This window comes from Nyctereutes procyonoides, unplaced genomic scaffold (assembly GCF_905146905.1).
Source record: "Nyctereutes procyonoides isolate TBG_1078 unplaced genomic scaffold, NYPRO_anot_genome, whole genome shotgun sequence".
Classification (NCBI taxonomy): domain Eukaryota; kingdom Metazoa; phylum Chordata; class Mammalia; order Carnivora; family Canidae; genus Nyctereutes; species Nyctereutes procyonoides.
The window spans coordinates 20,671,102-20,683,177 of record NW_026575120.1 but is presented as its reverse complement, the minus strand read 5'-3'; the positions used below and the strand labels follow the sequence as shown (position 1 = coordinate 20,683,177).

General features: G+C 40.6%; 1 protein-coding gene across 2 annotated transcripts in view; it reads right to left on the bottom strand.

Moving 5' to 3' along the window:
• Positions 1–12,076, bottom strand: part of NCAPG2 (non-SMC condensin II complex subunit G2) — a 64,301-nt gene that overhangs the window by 38,160 nt on the left and 14,065 nt on the right. For both annotated transcript variants that reach the window (XM_055335376.1, XM_055335375.1), the window contains exons 10-12: positions 8,863–8,949; positions 3,838–3,933; positions 2,505–2,630 (exon numbers count right to left, since the gene is read on the bottom strand). In XM_055335376.1, the coding sequence (XP_055191351.1) occupies positions 2,505–2,630; positions 3,838–3,933; positions 8,863–8,949 (309 nt within the window). The remainder of the gene's footprint in view (positions 1–2,504; positions 2,631–3,837; positions 3,934–8,862; positions 8,950–12,076) is intronic.

Genomic DNA, 12,076 nt, shown 5'->3' with positions numbered 1-12,076 from the left:
CCAACCACTAGCCAATATTCTAAGAATATCCAAGATACCAAGTACTTGACGGCATCTACTTCTCTAAGAGACTAACAGCTCCCTATACACCTCTAGAAATTCATTTGTTTCTAGTACAAGAGACATAGGATTCACCAATATGCTCCTCATATTATATGGGATAATCACATCACTTTACATATTTTCAATGATCCTATGGACAGTAACAACCACTGTCATTTTTATACAATATTTTTTAATTTTAATTCCAGTGTAGTTAACATAGTGTTATTAATTTCCAGTGTACAATATAGTGAGTGATTCAACAATTCTACATATTACTCGGTGCTTATAAAGATAAGTGTAGGGATCCCTGGGTGGCGCAGCGGTTTAGTGCCTGCCTTTGGCCCGGGGCACGATCCTGGAGACCCAGGATCGAATCCCACATCGGGCTCCCTGCATGTGGAGCCTGCTTCTCCCTCTGCCTGTGTCTCTGCCTCTCTCTCTCTCTCTCCGTGACTATCATGAATAAATAAATAAAATCTTAAAAAAAAAAAAGATAAGTGTACTCTAAATCCCTTTCACCTATAACCACTGTCATCTTAATGCTAGGACTAAGCTAAATGTCTCACAATTTTTCAATGAGACCTTATCACAATCCTACAGAATATTATTTCTAATTTTAAAGAAAAAACAGGACTAGAGAGAGGTTATGCAATTTGATGAAGACCAAACTTATTAAGTGGGATTCAAAACAAAATGTGTGGCTCCATGCTCTCCATCGCTATGTGTGCTGCTGCCCAGCACTAGGGCTAAGGAAGTCCCCAGCAAGATATCTATACAGTCTGCTTGCACGTGTTCTGCTCAGGAGCATGGGGGCCGGGCCATACCCTCCCTGTGCATGTGTGAAATGGCAGGTTGTAGAAAACTGGCAGCACACACTCCCTCACCACAACCAAGGCAGACACTTACACATTTAAAAACAACAGTGGTTCACAGATTTGGACACCTGAGTTAAAAAGAGCAAAAGTTGGAGCACCTGGGTGGCTCAGTTAAGTGCCTGACTTCAGTTCAGGTCATGACCAAATCCCAAGTCAGGCTCCCTGTTCAGCAGGGAGACTGCTTCTCCCCCTCTCTTTGCCCCTTCTCCGGCTCATGATCTCTCTCTCTCTCAAATAAATAAAATAAAATCTCTACTAAAAACAGAAAAAAAAAAAGTTTTCATAGATTTTTTGGCTAAAACTACCAAAATCTAGCTTTGATTTGCCTACCAACATTAGCCCCACAAAATTAATGATTCTCAAGGGGAATTTTACATAAATATACATGCAAATAAGGCACTTATAGCAAAATACCAATGACTGTTCATTTTAGATGTGTGTCTGTATGGAGGTGTGTATGTACGTATATGCACACGTGTGCACATATGTATATATGTATGTGCATACAAAGAGCCAAGTCTATACATATTCATTATACTATTATTTCAACTTGTTGCATGTCTGAGATTTTTCATTAAATCAAAAACAAACAGGCAGCAACGTGCTCAGTCAGTTAAGTATCTGACTTTGGCTGGGTCATGATCTCGGGGTCCTGGGACTGAGCCTCATATCAGGCTCTGCATTCAGTAGGGAGTCTGCTTCTCTGTCTTCCTCTGTCCCTCCCCCAACTCGTGCTAGCTCCCTTTCTCTTAAAAAAAAAAAAAAAAAATCCTGAAACTTAAACCAACAAAAGGAAGTATTTTAGGAATGCCATGGTTAACCACCTTTATCATGGCATTTTTGCTATTACTTCCTAAAATTTTATTCTACTAACTAGGACAATAAATAATATTTTTTAGCTTGTGTTAGGAAGTCCTAAAAATGTAAGGGAAGGTAGAGAAATAGATAGCACTTTCCAGCCAGATGAAGAAGATCCATGTATCTTTGGAAATAAATGTGGCATCCTAATGCTCTAAAGTCTCATTTGAAATATCAGTCAGAAAAAAAAAAGAAAAAAGAAAAATCAGTCATTTGAAAAATCTATTGCAGCAGGCATTATTCACAGGCTTGCCTTAAAACATCACCAGTGTTTGTTCATCCACACTACCCCACAACTTGAGAGCAGGCAATACCAACATCCCCGATTCACAGATAAAGACAGAAAAGTTAGTGGCTTGCCCAAAGTGCTAACAATTATAGAGAAGTAGCATCAAATTGGGAATCTACTATAATTACATATTATACCGCCTCCGTGTTGGGGACACAAGAAGACAGGGAAAACATTTAAAACTATACAGAATAATAAATAATTAGATATTCCAAAGGTGACAAAAAGAATAAAACTATTGGGTCCACACTTTGAGAGAAGGCACCAGGAAGAACATGGATTTCTATGAAGTGTCAAGATCTAGAAAGCCTGCCATCAGAGGGCAGCACACAGGTAGTTATGGAGTCACGTTGGGGGTGGGGGAGGAGGGGCCAGGACCCACAACAGGCCCAGACATAGGTGACATCATAGGGGACTCAGTCACATGCAATACATACATAAAGTTCTTCAAACTGTTTCTGAATTTCACTATCCATTTCAATAGCATTGAAATTTGGATCTCTAATAGGAAATGCTTCAATGAACAGTAGGGCAGCATTTGACCGGACCGCAGAGTTTCGGGCCTGGAATAAGGAAAGAGTGTTTCAGAATCCAAAGAGCAAACATTCAAAGGCTTCAGTATAGATTTCCTAAATCGTTCTAAGTATCTCAATATAGAATTACTTACATATTAAAGACAATTACAACCTTTAAACTGACCAAACTTAGACAATACATGGGCTAAACCAAACCCTTGGCTCAGTAAGGACAAATATTAAAAGACCTGGGGGCACCTGGCTGGCTCAGTCGGTTAAGCATCTGGCTCTTGATCTCAGCTCAGGTGTTGATCTCAGGGTCATGAGTTCAAGCTCCATGCGTGGAGCCTACTTTAAAAAAAAAAAAAAGAAAGAAAGAAAAGAAAAGAAAAGAAAGACGGAAAGAGGGTACAAACCACATGTTTTGGGGGCACCTTGGTGGTGCAGTTGGTTAAGCCTCCAACTCTTGCTTTCAGCTCAGGTCATGATCTCACAGGTTGTGAGATTGAGCCCGGGGTAAAACTCCTTGCTTAGTGGGAGTCTGCTTGAGATTCTCTTCCTCTGCCCCTCCCTACAGATGCACACACTCTTTCTAAAATACATACATAAATCTTTAAAAAAAAATAAAGACCCAATTCCTCATCTCAAAGCCCATCTTCTGTCACTAAGAAACAGTGACTCTCTCTCTTCCAACACTAGGTTTACTATGTAGAAAATCACTCATGTTAATTCCATCACTCCCCAACAGCTGTGATTCTGTGTCTCAGTCGTAAGCAGAAGGTTCTGAGAGCCAGGATGGCCCAGCTCAGCTATGCAGAACCTCAACACCTCTGCTGGTTTATATGGCATGACAAATGTCCTTCCTACTGTGGAATCTGCACTAAACCAATTCAGATTCCCAGTCTAATAGGCCTAAAAATGTTTTTAATACAAGAATAAAACATTTGTCCCAGGGATGCCTGGGTGGCTCAGCGGTTGAGCGTCTACGTTCGGCTCAGGCATGATCCTGGAGTCCGGGGATCAAGTCCCACACTGGGCTCCCTGCATGGAGCCTGCTTCTCTCTCTCTGCCTGTGTCTCTGCCTCTTTGTGTGTCTCTCATGAATAAATCTTAAAAAAAAAAAAAAAAAATGTGTCCCAAACTTCAAAAAGCCCCCAGCTTCCAGTATCATTTATACTGCCTGAATTACAGCACAATAAGTTCAAAAGCATAATGAGCACATTCTTAACATGGATGGAGTATTTAATAGGTGTACCTTTAGTCCTCTCCAAAGGATGGGTTTATACAATCTGTAAAGCATCTCTTCCACTCCCTGACGAACTTTCTTTTGATGATGAAAATAACTCAGCACCTGAGATCCAAGAAAAGAAAAAAAGAAAGGTAATGTTTTCAAAAAGAGTATTTAAGATCCTACTTTGAACAGAGAGGGCAGGTTGTCCTCTACACCAAAACAGGCCCTCATGCTTCACAAGTCTTGACAACTCTTCCCTAAGAGGAGAAGATATAACAATAGATATTGACTGTACTAAACACATGAGAGAAATCACATGAAAGAAGCCTATGAAGAAACAAAGATCAATGACTTTGGGTCATAGTTTCTAACCTTCTACCAAAAGTCAAATAACCTCAAAATGAGTTCAGAGACCTCTGACCTGCAAGGTGAAGTGGAGGAGGAGTGTGTGTAAAGGAGTCAGCCTGAATGGTTTCTATAGCCCCTTCTGGTTCCAAATTGAGCTGGCTACAAGTATCTGGTTCAAAGAACCTAGAAGAGCATCTGAAACATGCATATATCTCAAAATGGGTGTCACTGCTCCATGGGCCTTTACCGTACCAGCTTAACTTAGATATTGATCATTCCCAAGCTTAGGAACAATCAAAGGATGGGCTGTACACTCAGCTTCCACTCCTTTGTCCTATTGCCCTCTTCACTAGCCAGTCTTCCCATAACTCTTCAGACTCTTGTCTCCAGCAACTCGGTTTTGCCAAAATTCCTTAATTCACCACTCTCCTTTAGAACTAAAATTCTATTAGTGAAAAGTGGAAAATAAAAATTAAGTTAAGCTATCCAACGATAGATTATACTTTAAGTGTTTGAACCTGAATCAACTTTATCCTAAACGAACTACAGTCTGGGGATTATTTTCTGATTGTTAATTTTTTTTATTGTTAATTTTTTATGTAGAAATTTTTATTGATGGTGGTGATATTAGACTACAGTTCTTTTGTGTGTAAAATATTATCAAGTTTTGGTATCAATCGTATACTCACTTTACAGAAAGGTAGGTTGGTAGGTATTTATTCATTTATTCATTCATTTATTTATTTTGTAGGCTCCATGTCCAACCTGGAGCTCAACTCAGGGCTTGAACCTATGATCCTGAGATCAAGAGCTGAGACCACGAGTCACACACTCAACTGAATGAGCCACCCAAGTGCTCCTTACAGAAAGATTTTTTTTGTATATTTTTTTTATTGGAGTTCGATTTGCCAACATATACTATAACACCCAGCGCTCATCCTTCAAGCGCCCCCCTCAGTGCCCATCACCCAGTCACCCTGTCCCCCTCCCCTTCCACTACCCCTTGTTCGCTTCCCAGGGTTAAGAGTCTCTCAAGTTCTGTCACCCTCTCATTTTCTCTCCTTTCCCCTTTAATCCCTTTCACTATTTTTCATATTCCCCATATGAATGAAACCATATAATGTTTGTCCTTCTCCAATTGACTTACTTCACTCAGCATCATACCCTCCAGGTTCTATCCATGTTGAAGCACGTTTCTAATGGCTGAGTAATATTCCATTGTATACAGAGACCACATCTTCTTTATCCATTCATCTTTCGATGGACACCAAGGCTCCTTCCACAGTTTGCCTATTGTGGACATTGCTGCTATGAACTTTGGGATGCAGGTGTCTCGGTTTTTCACTGCATCTATATCTTTGGGGTAAATCCCCAGCAGTGCAATTCCTGGGTCGTAGGGCAGATCTATTTTTAACTCTTTGAGGAACCTCCACACAGTTTTCCAGAGTGGCTGCACCAGTTCACATTCCCACCAACAGTGCAAGAGGGTTCCCCTTTCTCCACATCCTCTCCAACATTTGTGGTTTCCTGTCTTGTTAATGTTCACCATTCTCATTGGTGTGAGGTGGTATCTCATTGTGGTTTTGATGTGTATTTTCCTGGTGGCAAGTGATGCAGAGCATTTTCTCATGTGCTTGTTGGCCACGTGTATGTCTTCTTTGGTGAAATTTCTGTTCATGTCTTTTGCCCATTTCATGATTGGATTGTTTCTTTGCTGTTGAGTTGAGTAAGTTCTTTATAGATCTTGGATACTAGCACTTTATCTGATAGGTCATTTGCAATTATCTTCTCCCATTCTGTAGGTTGTCTTTTAGTTTTGTTGACTGTTTACTTTGTTGTGCAGAGGCTTTTTCTCTTAAGTCCCAATAGTTCATTTTTGCTTTTGTTTCCTTTGCCTTCATAGATGTATCTTGCCAGAAGTTGCTGTGGCCAAGTTCAAAGAAGGTGTTGGCTGTGTTCTCCTCTAGGATTTTGATGGATTCTTGTCTCACATTAAGATCTTTCATCCATTTTGAGTTTATCTTTGTGTCTGATGTAAGAGAATGGTCTAGTTTCATTCTTCTGCATGTGGATGTCCAGTTTTCCCAGCACCATTTATTGAAGAGACTGTCCTTTTTCCAGTGGATAGTCTTTCCTGCTTTGTCAAATATTAGCTAACCATAGAGTTGAGGGCCTATTTCTGGGTTCTCTTGATCTGTGTGTCTGTTTTTGTGCCAGTACCACATTGTCTTGATGATCACAGCTTTGTAGTACAACTTAAATCTGGCATTGTGATGCCCCCCGGCTCTGGTTTTCTTTTTCAATATTCCCCAGGCTGTTTGGTCTTTTTTGATTCCACACAAATCTTAAGACTATTTGTTCCAACTCTCTGAAGAAAGTCCATGGTATTTTGTTTTTTTTTTTTTTTTTTTTAAATTTTTATTTATTTATGAAAGTCACAGAGAGAGAGAGAGGGGGGGGGGGGCAGAGACACAGGCAGAGGGAGAAGCAGGCTCCATGCACCGGGAGCCCGACGTGGGATTCAATCCCGGGTCTCCAGGATCGCGCCCCGGGCCAAAGGCAGGCGCCAAACCGCTGCGCCACCCAGGGATCCCAGTCCATGGTATTTTGATAGAGATTGCATTGAATGTGTACAGGAAGATTTTTAAACAATTTTATTGTTATAAGTCACAAACCATGAAAGTCACTCTTTTAAAGTACATAATTCAGTGGGCTTTAGTATATATTCCCAGAGTTAGGCAACCATTAAAAGCACCTAATTTTAGGGGTGCCTGGGTGGCTCAGTCTGCCTGAAGCATCTGCCTTTGCTCAAGTCATGATCCCAGAGACCCAGAATGGAGCCCTATGTCAGGCTCCCTGCTCAGCGGAGAGCCTGCTTCTCCTCTCCCTCTCCCTCTGCTGCTCCCCCTGCTTGTGTGCTCTCATTCTCTCAAATAAATAAAAAATATCTTTAAAAAAAAACCCAAACACCTAATGTTAGAAGATTTTCATCAACAGTATAGGGATTTTTACTTTCAAATGTCTGAAGCATTTCCTAAACCTTCTTTCAACATATCAGTAAAATAATTTATTATACAAATGTGATGTTTACCCAAAAAAGGGATTTGAGGAAGAAGCTAAAATGTGTTGTAAGCAACAATAAGAATTAAAAGTCCAGGAACATACTGCATTCAAAAAGTGAAATATAATTAATGCTCTTCCTTTTAATTCTATGTATTTTCCCATAGTTTACCAATCAGTGATATCTATACTTATAATATCTTAATTACTCAGATTACCAGAGCAGAAAATCAAATATCAAAAGAAGCCTTAGTGGAAAAAGTCTTAACTTATTTGGTACAAAGAAGGAAGCGATCAACATCACAAATTTATCTAATTTAACATGCTATCATTCTTTATGATTAAAGAGAATCTTGCCTCTCTGTCCCTCATGAATAAATGAATAAAATTTAAAAAAAAATAAGAGAGAGAGAGAGAGAGAGAGAGAATCTGAAACACCAAATAAATGACCCAAGCTGACCTACAACTTACTGAAGCCACACTAGGATTGTGTGTCGTTGGGGCTGGAGGTCAAGCATCAACTGGATATATTTATCTCTGGGTTTATCTTTGGATAACTCAAAGTAAAGCATCAATAATGTAAAGAAATGTTTCCTTATCCTTTCAAGCTTAATATAATTAATTTATGTTTACATTCTATAAATAATAGTAATTTCACTACACTAAAAAGATAAATCTTTATTCATTTAGCTTCTTGATACACAGTTGCCAAAACTAACAGCAAACACACAAGGCATCACTCCTGGTTCAGGACACTGAGCCTGTGTCCTAAACAGACCACATTTCCCAATTCCATCTGCCAAGATCATTATGATTATCAAACACCTATCAGTGTCATTAAGACATTGAAAATAAAGCCTTATTTAGTCAGATCATTTACAATGTAAGTATAAAATTCACATCTAAATTCTGAGACTAGCTTTAAAAAATTTTTTTAAATTTGTTTTGGGTAAATTCTACGCTACACATGGATGGGGCTCAAACTCATGACCTTGCCATCAAGAATCCCATTCTCTGGGGACGCCTTGGTAGCTCAGCAGTACAGCATCTGCCTTCGGCTCAGGGAGTGATCCTGGTCCAGGAATCAAGTCCCACATCAGGCTCCCTGCAAGGAGCCTGCTTCTCCCTCTGCCTGTGTCTCTGCTTCCTCTATGTGTCTCTCATGAATAAATATATAAAATCTTTAAAAAAAAAAAAAATCACATGCTCTACTGAGTCAGCCAGGCACCCCTGAGATTAGCTTTTAAAAACACACAAGAAACTATCCAAACATTTATTCCATTTGGTTTACAGAATATCAAAACAAAAATTTAACGTATAAAAATAAATAATAAAAATAATTCCAAATATTCCGTTTTTGAAAAAGTGGTATGGCAGTTAGAAAGTAATGATTCTGAACATTTTTATGTCAAAGAATTTAAAGATTATTTGAAAAAAGTTCTGACTCTCAATAACATACCTTTCTTCTAGTTAAAACTGCCAGATACCAAATACTAAGACTCTGAGAAAGTCCTTTAGGCTGATGCATGAGAGGGGTTAACTTAATTTTTAAATTTAACAAAAACAATAATCTAAAAACAAAGCTAGGACTTATCAGCTTTATCAAAAAATCCATGACTAGCACCACAATGGTTTGCTCACCTCACGCACCCTAGAGTGCACAGGAGACCTGCGTGGAAGGTGGATCCCGTGGTGCATGAAGTCCTGGATGCAGCTGTTTTCAATGGTCTGGAATGGCAAACACAGTGTTAGTACTTGGCGCACGTGCTCCGACAGAGGTCAGGACAGGCAGCATAGCTACTGAGGCGGCTCCATGGGTCCTCTAGATCATGAGGGAAAGCACCAGGATCCCTCACTCAGAGCATTCCTATTTCAAATCTATACCTCTTGGAATCCCTTTAGTTTTGATATTCCTTTGGTTTCTTCTACCTTGTTTGATGAAATACCAAATCTGTGCCAGGTGGCACAGCAAGCTTCTCCCTACCACCTGAGGCTAGTTCAAGCCAGATGGCTCAGAGACTGAGCGTGCCCTGAGGGCCTCTCTTCTGAGTCATCCTGAACCAGACGACCTAGGGACTGAGTCTGTTCCAAGAGACTCCCCAGAGCTGACGCTGAACTACCCTCAAGATGGGGACAAGGACTCCAAAGTGCCTGAAACAACATCTTTCAGGGCTTCCATGGAGGGCAGCAGGGAGTTGGCTGTAGGGAGCTCTTTGGTTAGCCCACAACACCTACAACCTCCAGAACTGGGCAGAGAAGGCAGACCCAACCACCAGGAGCAGCCGAAATCCCCTGCGGATCCTCTGGTCTGTTACCCTGGACTCTGCCTCCAAGCCCTAGGTTCCCATTGCTTTAGGGAAGGACATTAGGAAAGCCTGTTACTACTATTAGCCCCCTTTATTATCTCTGAAAATACTTCCTTCACCTGAAGCCACTAATCTTAGCATCACTACCTACGGGGAACCACACGCTGACATGGGATACATGGCACTACCTACCAAGTATTTGTGCCACAAAAGTTGAACCTTTAGAGTTAACTATCAGAATATGGACATTCTACAGGACAACCGACCCAGTTTCTTCAACATATTCATGCAGGGCACAGGTTTTAAAAACAGAAAAGGAGAGAGGGAGGAATGCTCTGAGAGATTTAAATGACGTAGCAAGGATGCCATAGACTTATTGGATCCTGTTTCCCTAAAAAACTATAAAAAGACATTTTTGAAACAAAGCAGAGAAATTTAAATGTTTTAAAAAATACCCGGAAACTGTTAATTTTGTTAAGTATGTTAAAGGCCGTGTATAAATACTGAAGCACATAGATATGAGATGTCCTATTTGGAACTTGCTTGAAAAATTGGAAGGGAGGGAGGAAGAGGGAAGCCGAGCCTGAGAAGTACAGAGCTGCACTAAAATTCAGTACAGATTCGATCAAACAATTATGTGTGCAACTATTAACATTTTTTTTAAATTGGGATTTACTTATTTTTAGTGATCTTTACACCCAATACAGGGCTCAAACCCACAACTAGAAATCAAGAGTTGCACATTCCACCAACAGAGCCAGCCAGGCACCCCTACAAACATTTATTTTTATTTTTTTATTTTTTCAAGATTTTATTTATTTACTCATGAGAGACAGAGAAAGAGAGAGAGAGGGGGAGGCAGAGACACAGGCAGAGGGAGAAGCAGGCTCCATGTAGGGAGCCCAATGCAGGACTCGATCCCAAGACTCCAGGATCACGCCCTGGGCTGAAGGCAGCGCTAAACCGCTGAGCCACCCAGGCTGCCCAACATTTATTTTTAAAACCACTATTGGAGGAACACCTGGGTGGCTCAGCAGTTGAGCCTTTGCTTCAGGGCATGATCTGGAGTTCCAAGATCCAGCCCTGCATCAGGCTCCCTGCAGAGAGCCTGCTTCTCCTCGGCCTGTGTTTGCCTCTCCTCTCATGAATAAATAACTAAAATCTTTAAGTAAACAAATAAATCCACTATTAGAGAAAAGGGGGACCAATATTCTTTCCTATGAACAAATGTCATGAATAATAAAACTGCAAAAATGTATAGCAATGTCCTGGTTTTGTCCCTTCCTCCAAAAACTTTTACACTGCAAAATGACTGTAGATGGTGTCAGCAGGGGATATGAGAGATCATTTTCTCTTCTAGAAGTGGAAGTCAGTGATAAACCAAGTTTAAGCTGCACAGGAGCAGAGTGGACAGAAGGAAGCTCCAGAGATGAGTAAAGCTCTCCCCAACCTACCAGCTCAGGGCCTGCTCCCCTCTCTGACTTAGTTTAAGAATTTTACTCTCAGAAAGAAAACATGTTTGACAGCCTAGTATAAGAAAAACACAAAGGATATTGACAAAAAGTATTCTGATATTTTTCCAAAAGAGCCTTTGAGCCTTATTGTGATTCTGAATTACACAGCCACATCTTCATAATGCAGATAGATATTCCAGTCATTCAAGGTTAGCCATAATTCAAAACAAATGTCTTTAATTTCTCAACAACAATGTAACTGAAAGAGGTAGTTTGAGGTTCCTGAGCAAAAAAGCCCAACAGAAACAGAACCCTAACCACAAACTCAATTTTAAATTTTCTAGTGGTGGGGTGCCTGGGAGGTTCTGTCATTTAGACATCTGCCTTCAGTTCAGGTCATGATCGCAGGGTCCTGGGATGGAGCCCCACCTCAGGCTCCCTGCTCAGTGGGGAGTCTGCTTCTCCCTCTCATTCTGCCTGCAGCTCACCCTGCCTGTGCTCTCTCTCTGTGTCAAGTAAATAAAATCATAAATAAAAACTTTCTCACAGCAATATTAAAAACAAAGAAACAAGCAAAATTATTTTAGTAATGTATTTTGTTCAGCCCAATATAGCCAAAACACTATCATTTCAACATGCAAGCAGTATTTTTATTTTTTTTAATTTTTTTTAAATTTTTATTTATTTATGATAGTCACACAGAATGAGAGAGAGAGAGAGGCAGAGACACAGGCAGAGGGAGAAGCAGGCTCCATGCACCGGGAGCCCGACATGGGATTCGATCCCGAGTCTCCAGGATCGCGCCCTGGGCCAAAGGCAGGCGCTAAACCGCTGCGCCACCCAGGGATCCCGCAAGCAGTATTTTTAAAACAACATTCATGAGATATTTTACATTCTTCTTCCCCCACTATGTCTTCAGAATCTGGTGTGTTTCTTACACTTATAGCACGTCTCCACTTAGACTAGGCACATTCCCAGTGCATGGCAGCTACAGGTGGGTGGACATTACAGATCTAATAAACCTACCAAAATGATATGGGGCAAATCTTGATTTCACTCAAACCACACATCTCAATGAGTGGCAGGAATCCTGGG